The sequence below is a fragment of the Heptranchias perlo genome, chromosome 11 (assembly GCF_035084215.1).
Source record: "Heptranchias perlo isolate sHepPer1 chromosome 11, sHepPer1.hap1, whole genome shotgun sequence".
Classification (NCBI taxonomy): domain Eukaryota; kingdom Metazoa; phylum Chordata; class Chondrichthyes; order Hexanchiformes; family Hexanchidae; genus Heptranchias; species Heptranchias perlo.
In genome coordinates this window covers 17,669,141-17,683,278 of record NC_090335.1, presented here as the reverse complement: position 1 = coordinate 17,683,278, position 14,138 = coordinate 17,669,141, and the positions used below count along the sequence as shown (strand labels likewise).

Genomic DNA, 14,138 nt, shown 5'->3' with positions numbered 1-14,138 from the left:
AGGGGAAGCTAGATAAGTACACGAGGGAGAAAGGAATAAAAGGGTATGCTGATAAGTTGGATGGGAGGAGGCTCATGTGGAGTATAAATGCCGGCATAGATCAGTTGGGCCGAATGGCCTGTTTCCATGCTGTTAATTCTTTGTAATTCTACATAAGATAACGGCTGCAAAGGAGTTAGCAAAGCCTCTTCCACAGACTACAGGTTTAGATTTGAATCAGATTCCTGGAGATCGAGGGGGGAGGGGAGTGGACGGCCGGACTTAACTATTTGATTTGCAAACTCTCACACACCACATGTGCATTCAATTTAGAGGCACAAGCTTGTTTAATCATTTTCTACACGAGATCCTCAACTAAATTAAACAGCTATACTTTGCAACATTAAGATTGACATGAAACACCATGTGGGGATAGATTGTCGAGTTAAAAAAGACCTCTAACAAGTTCCTGCGACCCCATAATCCATGACTCATAGTTGATACAGTTCAGCATCCCTAAAGATCAGCACTTTCAAATTTTATTTTATCATCGGGTGTAATAGCGAGAACAAAGTTCCCGAAGATCGGAATCAAGGTCAGGAAGGGACACCGACCTGCGGCCACGAGGTCTTCCTCGGTTAACCTGGCCATGGTCGCCCTGGGTTAACCTGGCCAAGATCGCCCTGGGTTAATTTGGCTATGGTCGCCCTGGGTTAACCTGGCCAAGGTCGCCCGGGGTTAACCTGGCCAAGGTCGCCCGGGGTTAACCTGGCCAAGGTCGCCCTGGGTTAACCTGGCCATGGTCGCCCTGGGTTAACCCGGCCATGGTCGCCCTGGGTTAACCTGGCCAAAGTCGCCCTGGGTTAATTTGGCTATGGTCGCCCTGGGTTAACCTGACCATGGTCGCCCTGGGTTAACCTGGCCAAGGTCGCCCTGGGTTAACCTGGACAAGGTCACCCTGGGTTAATTTGGCTATGGTCGCCCTGGGTTAATTTGGCTATGGCCGCCCTGGGTTAACCTGGCCATGGTCGCCCTGGGTTAACCTGGACAAGGTCACCCTGGGTTAATTTGGCTATGGTCGCCCTGGGTTAACCTGACCATGGTCGCCCTGGGTTAACCTGGCCAAGGTCGCCCTGGGTTAATTTGGCTATGGTCGCCCTGGGTTAACCTGGACAAGGTCGCCCTGGGTTAATTTGGCCAAGGTCGCCTTGGGTTAATTTGGCTATGGTCGCCCTGGGTTAATTTGGCTATGGTCGCCCTGGGTTAACCTGGACAAGGTCGCCCTGGGTTAATTTGGCTATGGTCGCCTGGGTTAACCATAGTATCATAGAATGGTTACAGCACAGAAGGAGGCCATTCGGTTAACCTGGCCATGGTCGCCCTGGGTTAACCCGGCCATGGTCGCCCTGGGTTAACCTGGCCAAGGTCGCCCTGGGTTAACCTGGCCATGGTCGCCCTGGGTTAACCTGGACAAGGTCACCCTGGGTTAATTTGGCTATGGTCTCTCTGTGTTAACCTGACCATGTTCGCCCTGGGTTAACCTGGACAAGGTCGCCCTGGGTTCATTTGGCTATGGTCGCCTGGGTTAACCATAGTATCATAGAATGGTTACAGCACAGAAGGAGGCCATTCGGTCCGTCAAGCCCGTGCCAGCTCTCTGCAAGAGCAATCCAGCTAGTCCCACTCCCCCGCCCTTTTCCCGTAGCCCTGCAAATTTATTCCCTTCAAGTACTTATCCAATTCCCTTTTGAAAGCCACAATTTAATCTGTCTCCACCACCCACTCTGGCAGTGCATTCCAGATCATAACCACTTACTGCGTAAAAAAGTTTTTCCCATGTCGCCTTTGGTTCTTTTGCCAATCACCTTTAATCTATGTCCTCTGGTTCTTGACCCTTATGCCAGTGGGAACAGTTTCTCTCTGTCTAGACCCTTCATGATTTTGAACACCTCTATCAAATCTCCTCTTAACCTTCTCTGCTCTAAGGAGAACAACTCCAGCTTCTCCAGTCTATCAACGTAACTGAAGTCCCTCATCCCTGGAACCATTCTAGTAAATCTTTTCTGCACTCTCTCTAAGGCTTTCACATCCTTCCTAAAATGCAGTGCCCAGAATTGGACACAATACTCCAGTTGTAGCTGAACCAATGTTTTATAAAGGTTCATCATAACTTCCTTGCTTTTGTAAACTATGCCTCTATTTATAAAGCCCAGGATCCCGTATGCTTTTTTAACCGCTTTCTCAACCTGTCCTGCCACCTTCAACAATTTGTGCACATATACCCCCAGGTCTCTCTGTTCCTCCATCCCTTTTAGAATTGTACTGTTTAGTTTATATTGCCTCTCCTCGTTCTTCCTACCAAAATGTATCACTTGGCACTTCTCTACATTAAATTTCATCTGCCACGTGTCTGCCCATTCTACCAGCATGTCTATATCCTCTTGAAGTCTATCACTATCCTCTTCACTGTTCACTACACTTCCAAGTTTTGTGTCAGGCCATGGTATTTGAAAACCTGTGTGGCAGCAGCACCAAAGGTGCAGTCTGTGTTCTCCAACATATTAGTCACCAGCCAGATGTGCCTAATTGGGAATCCAGATGTGGATAATTCTGATCGGTAAATAAAAAATGACAAAATAGACCCCATTGTTGGCCATGTGATGTCAATACTCATTCGCATGGCGTCTGCATCCGAACGTTAACCCTTTTGTGTGTTTGTTGGTACAATGGTCAGATGAAAAGCAGAGTGTGCGAGTGTTTTTTGATCATTGAGTGCTTTACTTCCTTGGTCACTGAATGGTGGTAGATGTTTGTTCAATAAATATACACGTGTGAAGTACATTATCCTGTATTGTGTGAGTGTGTGTAAGGTGTTTTCGACTAAAATCAGTGCATGTGGTTAAAACAGCGTTGCCGTAGCCACACCTGCGGCTAGTCTGTGATTTCTATTGGACAACACTGCTTTCACTTAGTTTATAAAAAGCCCTTTTCAAGAATCCCTCAAAAACACAGAGCAGACCAAACCATTGACAGCATTAACTGGTGTTAAATAAAATCGTTTAGTTAGATCATTGGGTCTGGTGAGGAGATGCCTTTTGAAAGTGTTACTCATTGAGTAGAACAGTAGGGACTGGCTGCCACTCATGCCAGCTACAGCTCTGCGCAACGGCAGTCAGCATCATTTCAGAAAAGCAATGGTCCCACAGGTGATGACAGCAAAGGAAACTCCTGGAACTCATGCAGGATTATCGGGAATCGTCGCAAAAAGAAAGACTTGCACTCACATTGCGCCTTTCGCGAGCTCGGGACGACTCAAAGCGCCTTACATGAAACGAAGTACCTTTGAAGTGTAGACACTGTTGTGATGTAGAAAACTCGGCAGCCAATTTGTGCACAGCAAGGTCCCACAAACAGCAATGACAATAATGAGTCTCTGCAGTGGGACTTGAACCTACAAGCTGGTGACACAGTGCCAGCACTGAGCCACGGCTGAGACTGGAAGAAGGTCTCCGGCATCCCTTGCAGCTATGGAGCCAGCCACCAGTGCTGTCGCATCAAATAAGGGAGGGCACTCTGCAATGGAGCTCATGTACAGGCCAGAAAGACACATTAAACACTCAATATCACTACCACTGCACAGTTTAATAAAGTTCACTCACTGGGGGTAATTTAGACTTTGGACGAGTGTAAATCGGGTGATATCGGATCAGCCGCCCATTATACAGCTCTCCCCATTGAGGAAATGAAAATCGGAAGTGACGTATAACGGGCGGCTGATCCGAAATCGCCTGTTTTACACTCTCACCCAAAGTTAAAATTACCCCCACCTTCTCCAGATTTGACAACCTGTGGTCTTTTTTAAAACAACAGCAACTTGCATTTATATAGTGCCTGTAACGTAGTAAAACATCCCAAGGCGCTTCACATCTACATTAATTTTTTATCTGAATGTGCTCCTGTGAAACGCCTTGGGACATTTTCCTACATTAAAGGTGCTATATTTGCAGGGCTATGAGAAAATAGCAAGAGGAGTGGGACTAATTGGGAAGCTCTTTCAAAGAGCTGGCACAGGCATGATGGGCCGAATGACCTCCTTCTGTGCTATACGATTCCATGATATAAATGCAAAATGTGGTATGAACATTGAGATGGTCCAGTTTATATTCCCCGGCTATAAAATGTGTCGTTAAAGCAATAAACAAACACAAACCTTTCAGCAAATTCCTGACTAGGAATGGCTTGTGCATGTCGGATGTCATCCTCCAGACGCTGGCGTTCTGCCTCAAGTCGCACTAGTTCCTCGGGCAAGCGTTTCTGTTGGCTGATGAGCTGCAGCTCCCGGAGCAGTGCCTCTTTCTCTCTGATCAGTTGGAGACGATCCCAATCGGCCTCGGCCCTTCCTGGCCACGCCTCATTGTCCAACTGAGCCAGCTGTAGTTGGATATTGGAAACTCTGTGGGGAGTTGGAGGGGGGGGCGGTGCGGGGAGGGAAGAGTGAGAGAAACAAAGGGATAAAGGGATGGTTAGTATCTGAACAAAGCTGTAGTGACCTACACCAACAAGAAATGATCACAACGAATCAAGTAGTCATGCACTTTTCCTGTTATGGAAATTTTTCACTTGAAATTATCTCAAAAGGAAACACAAAAAGAAATGTCTAAATACTATCTGGTGCTGGGGCCTATTTTCCTGCTCCCCGATCTATGTCAAACCTGGTTGATTTTCCAGATTCAGCTTCTTTTTTCATTCTTGGGATGTGGGCATCGCTGGTAAGGCCGATAGTTATTGCCCATCCCTCGTTGCCCTGAGAAACTGGTGGTGGGCCTTCTTCTTGAAGCAGTGCAACAGTTTTTGATACAACTGAGTGGATTGCTAGGTCACTTCAGAGGGTAGTTAAGAGTCAACCACATTGGTGTGGGACTGGAGTCACATATAGGCCAGACCGTGTTTCCTTCCTTTAAAGACATTAATGAACCATTTGGGTTTTTATGACAATCCAACTGCTTCATGGTCACTTTTACTGATATCAGCTTTTTATTTCCAGAACTTAAAAAATTGAATTCAAATTCTCAACCTGCCATGGTGGGATTTACACACTCTCTAGATTGTTAGTCCAGGCCTCTACATTATAACTCCAGTAACATAACCACTACACAACCTTTCCCCCTAATCTTGGGTGAGCACCAGCATGCTGGCGCCTGGGAGCCAATTCGCCACTTATCGGGGCAGGAAAGTTAGGCAATTCTGCAGGCCTTATAGGCCTGGATCAGCATAAACTGGGAGTTACAGCAAATAGGGTGCTCGGGTGTATTCACAGGATAATTAACTACAAAACAAAGCTTACTATATTGTCCTTGTACAAGGCCTTGGTTCAGCCTCAGTTAGAATACTATGCCCAGTTTTGGTCTCCTCACATGGTGGGTGATATAGAGGCTTTGGAAAAAGATCAAAGAAGGGCCACAAGATTAATTCCCAGTCTAAAGCATCTTAGTTACCCAGATAGGCTTAAAGAGCTGAGTCTCTATACTTCAGAGAAACATTGACTTAGGGGTGATTTGATTGAGCTTTACAAGATGATGAAGGGAATAAATTGTGTTTGTGTAGACAGTTTGTTTCAACTGAATAGATTAGGGAGAACCAGGGGTCACAATCTCAAGTTATATAAAGGCAGAACTAGGTTAGATGTCAGGAGGTGGTTCTTTTCCCAGAGAATCTCTGGACCTCTGGAACAGACTTCCGGCTCGTGCAGTTAGCTCTGATTCACTGAATCCCTTCAAATGAGAACTGGATGAGATGTTGAACCAAGGCCCCTTCTGCCCTCTCAGGTGGATGTAGAAGATCCCATGACACTATTCGAAGAAGAGCAGGGAGTTCACCCTGGTGTCCTGGCCAATATTTATCCCTCAACCAACATCACTAAAACAGATTATCTGGTTATTATCTCATTGCTGTTTGTGGGACCTTGCTGTGTGCAAATTGGCTGTCATGTTTCCGACATTACAACAATGACTCAACTTCAAAACTAATTCATTGGCTGTAAAGCGCTTTGGGACATCCTGAGCTTGTGAAAAGCATTCTATAAATGCAAATTCTTTCTTCCTTTTTCACACAAGAACTGATGCGACGGATTCCTGTTTTATCCAAAGTACACCACGAGGCCCAGTTTGCGAAGCTTTAGTGTTAATTAGTAGTAGTGCTTGCACACAACATTATTTTTGGTTGCTGCTTTATCCAGTCACTTTAGTGTAGTCTTACTTTGCCGGACTTGGGCCTCACCAATAGGACTCAGGAGAAAAAAGGAAAAACCATTTTGACCCCAGAAGCCGTGGAGTTTGTGAGGTCAGTGGGAAGGCCACTGAATTTGCATCAGGGCGCGAGCACATTGCCAGCTTGCCCCAAAAAAAAGAAATAATAATCGGAAGAGATGTATATCGGGCGTCTAACTCACTATCACCCGTTTTACACTATCACACAAAGATCTACCCCACACAGTGGTAAATATTTAATTATTAACAGAAAATAGGATAGGCATTTGAAGGAGTGCACAATTGGGAGTATGGGTTTTTGGGTTTGAACAGGAGGACTGACTAGTCTTTTCCAGTCCTGTACTTTCTAATGTTGCTGACAGTGGGGCAGTAACTTTATATATCCAGCAGATGGTGCCCGTTTTTGTTTTGATTCTGGCCAATAATGCTCACCTTTCTGCCAAGACTATCAAGTAGATTTAGCATGTTTATCTCTCTAAAATCTTTGTCTAATTAGCCTGCCCTATGATTACATCGCTCACATTTAATACCAAATACTGGCATATTACCTCAGGGCCACAAGATATGTTGCAAGTAAGAACAGTCACTCTGGTATGAGTGCTGACCTTGTAGAATATGTGCATTTCAGAAATCTAATGAGAGAATCCAGATGTTGCCTCTACTATTGCAGCCAATCGTAAGTGAGAGATACAGGTAATGGACAGAATGCATGGGGCCTTCTCCCCACCATATCAATGCCACAGTCCCTCATAGTCTGTGCTGTGTCTCATTTATTCTGCTACCAGTTATACAATGAATAGAAAGAAAGAATTGCATTTATATAGCACCTTTCACATCCTCAGGACGTCTCAAAGCACTTTGCAGCCATGGAGTACTTTTTTTGAAATGTAGTCACTGTTGAAACGTAGGAATACACCCATAATACTTCTTCTCTCAGTACTTACTGGGCATCTGAGGCAGTTAACGAGGTCTGGGAAACAAGCCGACCCATAAGTTGAACATGCATGATTCTCAATGTCTCTCAGTGAAGTCACAAGTTGGTGCTTTGATGAGTATACTCTTTGTTGAGATACACAAACATACCAATTTTGTGAGAGCGTCAATAGTAAATAAGCTTAATAGATAGTTCAATTTCATTGCGTGTCCTAAACTGTACTCATTTTGCAATTAACTTCATACTTTACAACAGTGCCTACACTTCAAAAGTACTCAATTGGCCGTAAAGTGCTTTGGGATGTCCTGAGGTCGTGAAAGGCACTATATAAATGCAAGTCCTTTCTTTAACTTGAAGCTGGCCTTCTCCTAAATATTCCTCATATTTAATAATTGGTTTTTGGTTTCTTTCTAGATGTTTTTATATTTGCTCTGTTTGAAAGATCTCCTTCATATTAAGTATCGGCAGCTCCCTGAATTAATAAAAAATGCTTATTTTTAAAAAATAAATCAAAATATGCACAAATAGATTCCAGTGCACAAAGTATTTTTTGATAGAAAACACAGCATCAAACTTTCGGAACTTAATACGGCAGGCCTACTGGGAAACCAAAAAATTGGTTCTCTCTGTCAACTAAAGAGTTACAGGAATGATATTTCTTGCTTAAAAATTATTACAACGCAGCAAATTCTCTCGCCCACAGTGTGCTGGAACTAACTCCGGTACTCATGCCAGCCACAGAGAGCTGGACTGAAAACACCGCAGTGCATGTAAACACAAAGGCTCTTCAGTAATACCAACAAGCTGAGGGCAGGAATGCATGATAAACGAAGAATGTGACCACAAAGATAATAGCTACAGCAATGTATTCAATGCACTTCCCCTCACACAACATCACAACACTCCTCCAGCACAACACCACGCTTTTTAAAAGCAATTATCCGGACAAGAGAAAGGGCAAAGCAATTTGTCTTTTAACCCCACTGGGTCATTTATTAAGATGCCATTCCTTAACTTTTTTTATTTGGTGAATTCTGTTGCTCGTTAACGAATATCAGTGCTAGAGAATGGAATACTTTTACACATTGTACAAGGTCACATATATCACAGCCATAGCCATAATCTCAAAAGAGCAGCCCTATGTCACAACTTTATGGGATTTTTTTTTGGTGATGTTTTGCTTCCAGGTTCCCTACTCTCCTGAAGGCACCGACTCTTTCTGGGATACGGTTCCACCAATGCTTGCTGCCCTCTGTAGTTTACCAAGTGACCAACCTTCATGTCTGAACCTGGTTGGTTAAAGTGTCAACAGACTATTTAACTGCAGAGTACATCCCAGCGGAGCTGGGTTTAGGAATCACCCAACAGACAAAGAGAGAGAGTGGAGATAATTAGATAAAGAGAGAAAGAGGAGAGATAGAACGGAGCACGGGATCAGTGATAAAAGGAGGAGAGAGAGGAGAGAGAGTGGAGCGCGGGCTCAGTGATAAAAGGAGGAGAGAGAGTGGAGCGCGGGATCAGTGATAAAAGGAGGAGAGAGAGGAGAGAGAGTGGAGCACGGGATCAGTGATAAAAGGAGGAGAGAGAGCGCGGAGCGCGGGATCAATGATAAACGGAGGAACGAGAGAGGAGAGAGAGAGTGGAGCGCGGGATCAGTGATAAAAGGAGGAGAGAGAGAGGAGAGAGAGCAGAGCGCGGGATCAGTGATAAAAGGAGGAGAGAGAGGAGAGAGAGTGGAGCGCGGGATCAGCGATAAAAGGAGGAGAGAGAGAAGAGAGAGAGCAGAGCGCGGGATCAGTGATAAAAGGAGGAACGAGAGAGGAGAGAGAGAGGAGAGCGCGGGCTCAGTGATAAAAGGAGGAGAGAGAGGCGAGAGAGTGGAGAGCGGGATCAGTAAATAAAAGGAGAGAGAAAGAGCAGAGCACGGGATCAGTGATAAAAGGAGGAGAGAGAGAGGGGAGAGAGAGTGGAGAGCAGGATCAGCAATAAAAGGAAGAGCGAGAGAGGAGAGAGAGAGCGGAGCGCTGGATCAGTGATAAAAGGAGGGGAGAGAGAGGAGAGAGAGAGCGGAGCACGGGATCAGTGATAAAAGGAGGGGAGAGAGAGGAGAGAGAGTGGAGAGCGGGATCAGCGATAAGAGGAGTGAGAAAGAAGAGAGAGAGCGGAGTCCGGGATCAGCGATAAAAGGAGGAGAGAGAGAGAGAGAGAGAGAGTGGAGCGCGGGATCATTGAAAAAAGGAGGAACGAGAGAGGAGAGAGAGCGGAGCACAGGATCAGCGATAAAAGGAGGAGAGAGAGGAGAGAGAGCGGGATCAGCGATAAGAGAAGGAGAGAGAAAGGAGAGTGGAGAGCGGAATCAGCGATAAAAGGAGTGAGAATGGAGAGCGGGATCGGCGATAAAAGGAGAGAGAGGAGAGAGAGAGCGGAATCCGGGATCGGCGATAAAAGGAGGAGCGAGAGAGGAGAGAGAGAGCGGAGTCCGGGATCGGCGATAAAAGGAGGAGCGAGAGAGGAGAGAGAGAGCGGAGTCCGGGATCGGCGATAAAAGGAGGAGCGAGAGAGGAGAGAGAGAGCGGAGTCCGGGATCGGCGATAAAAGGAGAGAGGGAGGAGAGAGAGGGAGAGAAAAGCCTGGGAGAGAAGTGAAAAAACACCTAAAGTGATGTCAGCACAAGGGAAGGAGCTGATTGGTGTGTGTGTTTTTTTTTAAGTCTTTAAGTTTATTTTTGTTATGTTTAGTTAATAATATAATAAATCGAGGCATGGCAGGGCACCTCAGTCCCATGGAATGCACGGCCTGTGCCATGTGGGAACTCCAGGATGCTTCCCATATCCTGGACAACCACAAGTGCAGGAAGTGTCATCAGCTGGAGGAGTTCGAACTCCGGATTTCGGAGCTTGAGCAGCAGCTGGCGTCACTGCAGTGTATCCGCGAGGCTGAGAACTATGTGGAGAGCACGTTTCTAGAGATGGTCACCCCACAGCTTAAAGGCAGAGAGGGACTGGGTGACTGCCAGACAGACAAGGAGGACCAGGCAGGTAGTGCAGGAGTCCCCTGAGGGCATCTCACTCTCTAACCAGTATTCAATTCCGAGGATTGGTGAGGGAGAGGGTTCCCCTGGGGAGTGCAGCCAGAGCCAGGTCCACAGCATTATGGACTCAGCTGTACAGTGTGGGGGGGGAGGAGAAAGGTCAGGAGAGCGATAGTGATATGGGACTCTATAGTTAGGGCAACAGACATGTTTTTCTGCGGCCGCGAACGAGATTCCAGGATGGCATGTTGCCTCCCTGGTGCCAGGGTTAAGGATGCTACCGAGTGGTTGCAGAACATTCTGGGAGGGGAGGGTGAACAGCCAGAGGTCATGGTCCATATCAGTACCAACAACATAGGTAGAAAGAGGGATGAGGTCCTGCAGGCAGATTTTAAGGAGTTAGAAAAGAGATTAATAAGCAGGACCTCAAAGCTCAAAGGTAGTAACCTCTGAACTACTCCCGGTACCACGTGCTAGTGAGTACAGAAATAGGAGGATAGAGAAGATGACTGTGTGGCTGGAGAGATGGTACAGGAGAGAGGGCTTTAGATTCCTGGGACATTGGGACCGGTTCTGGGGGAGGTGGGACCTGTACAAGCCAGATGGGTTGCACCTCAACAGGGCAGGGACAAATATTCTGGCGGGGAGGTTTGCTAGTGCTGTTGGGGAGGGTTTAAACCAGCTTGGCAGGAGAATGGGAACCTGAGCGTAGATTCAGAGGGGAGAGAAATAGACCTGGAAATGGAAGGCAGACAATTAATAAGTGAGATTGGAAGGCAGAGGAAACAAACGTTAGAAACTAGACAACAAAGGAGTTTGGCAGTGCTTAATGGTACATACCTCAATGCAAGGAGTATAGTGAATAAGGCAGATGAGTTAAGGGCACAGATAGACACGTGGAAGTACGATATCTTGGCTATTACAGAAACATGGCTTAAACAGGGGTAGGAATGCCAGCTCAACATTCCTGGTTACAGGGTTTTCAGACGAGATAGAGAGGGGGGGGGGGTAAAAAAGGAGGGAGGGGGTCGCAATATTGATTAAAGAAACAATTAAGGCTGTGAGGAGGGATGATATGTTAGAAGGATCATCAAAGAGGCCATATGGGTGAGCTAAAGAACAAAAAAGGGTCAGTCACACTGCTGGGAGTGTACGATAGACCCCCAAACAGTCAGAGGGAGGTAGAAGAGCAAATATGTAGGCAAATTTCTGAGAACTGCAAAAACAATAGGGCAGTAATAGTAGGGGATTTCAACTTCCCTAATATTAACTGGGATACAATCAGTGTAAAAGATATAGAGGGGGCAGAATTCTTAAATTGCATTCAGGAGAATTTTTTTAGCCAGTACGCAGCAAGTCCAAAAAGAGGGGGGGCAGTCCTGGATTTAGTTTTAGGGAATGAAGCTGGGCAGATGGAAGGAATATCGGTGGGAAAGCACTTTGGTGGTAGTGATCATAATTCAGTTAGATTTAGCATAGTTATGCAAAAAGAGTAAAAGTTCTTAATTGGGGAAAGGCCAATTTTACTAAGCTGAGAAGTGATTTAGCAAAAGTGGACTGGAAACAGCCGCTTGAAGGTAAATCAGTGTCAAAGCAGCGGGAGGCATTCAAGGGGGAGATTCAAGGGGTGCAGAGTAAACATGTTCCCACAAAGAAAAAAGGAGGGGCTGCCAAACCTAGAGCCCTGTAGATGACCAGGAGCGTACAGGGTAGGATAAGGCAAAAAAGGGAAGCTTATGTCAGACACCAAGAGCTCAATACTGCAGAAAGCCTAGAGGGGTATAGAAAGTGCAGGGGTGAAATTAAAAAGGAAATTAGGAAAGCAAAGAGAGGGCATGAAAAAGTACTGACAAGTAAAATTAAGGAAAACGCAAAATTGTTTTATAAATACATAAAGAGCAAGAGGACAACTAAGGAAAGAATAGGGCCTATTAGAGACCAAAAAGGTAACCTATGTGTGGAAGCGGAAGATGTGGGTATGGTTCTTAATGAATACTTTGCGTCTGTCTTCACAAAAGAGAGGGACGATGCAGAGATTGTAGTTAAGGAGGAGGAATGTGAAATATTGCATGGGATAAGCATAGTGAGAGAGGAAGTATTAAGGGGTTTAGCATCTTTGAAAATAGAAAGATCACCAGGCTCGGATGAAATGTATCCCAGGCTGTTAAGAGAAGCAAGGGAGGAAACAGCGGAGGCTCTGACCATCATTTTCCAATCCACCCTGGCTACGGGCGTGCTGCCGGAGGATTGGAGGACTGCTAACATTGTTCCGTTGTTTAAAAAGGGAGAAAGAGATAGACCGAGTAGTTGTAGACCAGTCAGTCTAACCTCGGTAGTGGGCAAATTACTAGAATCAATTCTGAGGGACAGCATAAGTCGTCATTTAGAAAGGCAGGGGTTAATCAAGGACTGTCAGCATAGATTTGTTAAGGGAAGGTCGTGTCTGACTAACTTGATTGAAAATTTTGAGCAGTAACAAGGAGGGTCGATGAGGGTGACACATTTGATGTAGTGTATATGGATTTTAGCAAGGCTTTTGACAAGGTCCCGCATGGCAGATTGGTTAAAAAAGTAAAAGCCCATGGGATTCAAGGGAAAGTGGCAAGTTGGATCCAAAACTGGCTCAGTGGCAGGAAGCAAAGGGTAATGGTTGACGGGTGTTTTTGCGAGTGGAAGGCTGTTTCCAGTGGGGTCCCACAAGTCTCAGTACTAGGTCCCTTGCTTTTTGTGGTATGTATTAATGATTTGGACTTTAATGTGGGGGGCTTGATCAAGAAGTTTGCAGATGATACAAAAATTGTCCATGTGGTTGATCGTGAGGAGGAAAGCTGTAGACTGCAGGAAGATATCAATGGACTGGACAGGTGGGCAGAAAAGTGGCAAATGGAATTCAATCCAGAGAAGTGTGAGGTAATGCATTTGGGGAGGGCAAACAAGGCAAGGGAATACACAATAAATGGGCGGATACTGAGATGTATAGAGGAACAAAGGGACCTTGGAGTGCATGTCCACAGATCCCTGAAGGTAGCAGGACAGGTAGATAAGGTGGTTAAGAAAGCATACGGGATACTTTCCTTTATTAGCCAAGGAAATAAAATATAAAAGCAGGGAGGTTATGCTAGAACTGTATAAAACATTGGTTAGGCCACAGCTTGAGTACTGTGTACAGTTCTGGTCACCACATTACGGGAAAGATGTAATTGCACTAGAGAGGGTACAGAGGAGATTTACGAGGATGTTGCCAGGGCTGGAGAATTTTAATTATGAGAAAAAATTGGATAGGCTGGGGTTGTTTTCTTTGGAACAAAGGAGGTTGAAGAGAGATTTAATTAAAATATATAAAATTATGACGGGACTAGATAGAGTCGATAGGGAGAATCTATTTCCCTTAGCAGAGGGGTCAGTGACCAGGGGGCATAGATTTAAAGTAATTGGTCGAAGGATTAGAGGGGAGCTGAGGAGAAATTTTTTCACCCAGAGGGCGGTGGGGGTCTGGAACTCACTGCCTGAAAGGGTGGTAGAGGCAGAAACCCTCAACTCATTTAAAAAGTACTTGGATATGCACTTGAAGTGTTGTAACCTACAGGGCTACGGACCAAGTGCTGGAAAGTGGGATTAAGCTGGATAGCTCTTTTTCAGACGGCACGGACATGATGGGCCGAATGGCCTCCTTCTGTGCCGTGACTTTCTATGATTCTATGAACATCCATACTGCTGCATCTCCCAGCAGGGTTCACTGGATAGCAAACTGTCGTGAGAACTCCAGTTGATTTCCCATCCCCATCCCGCCCCAGAACGAAGGGAAATACTATTTCCCCATCGTCACCACCATCACCCTACCTGAGATCAGCTAATTCAGCACAATAGTGGCAAATGGAAATCAAAATCAATCAGCATTAACTCATCCAAACCATGCCACGGTTTTAAA

The 14,138-nt window shown here is 45.7% G+C and overlaps 1 protein-coding gene across 1 annotated transcript in view; it reads right to left on the bottom strand.

The window, feature by feature from the left end:
• The window catches only part of wwc3 (WWC family member 3), a 227,917-nt gene that overhangs the window by 44,911 nt on the left and 168,868 nt on the right, over nt 1-14,138 (bottom strand). The window contains exon 9 of the mRNA XM_067992638.1: nt 4,190-4,432. Coding sequence (XP_067848739.1) covers nt 4,190-4,432 — 243 coding nt within the window. The remainder of the gene's footprint in view (nt 1-4,189; nt 4,433-14,138) is intronic.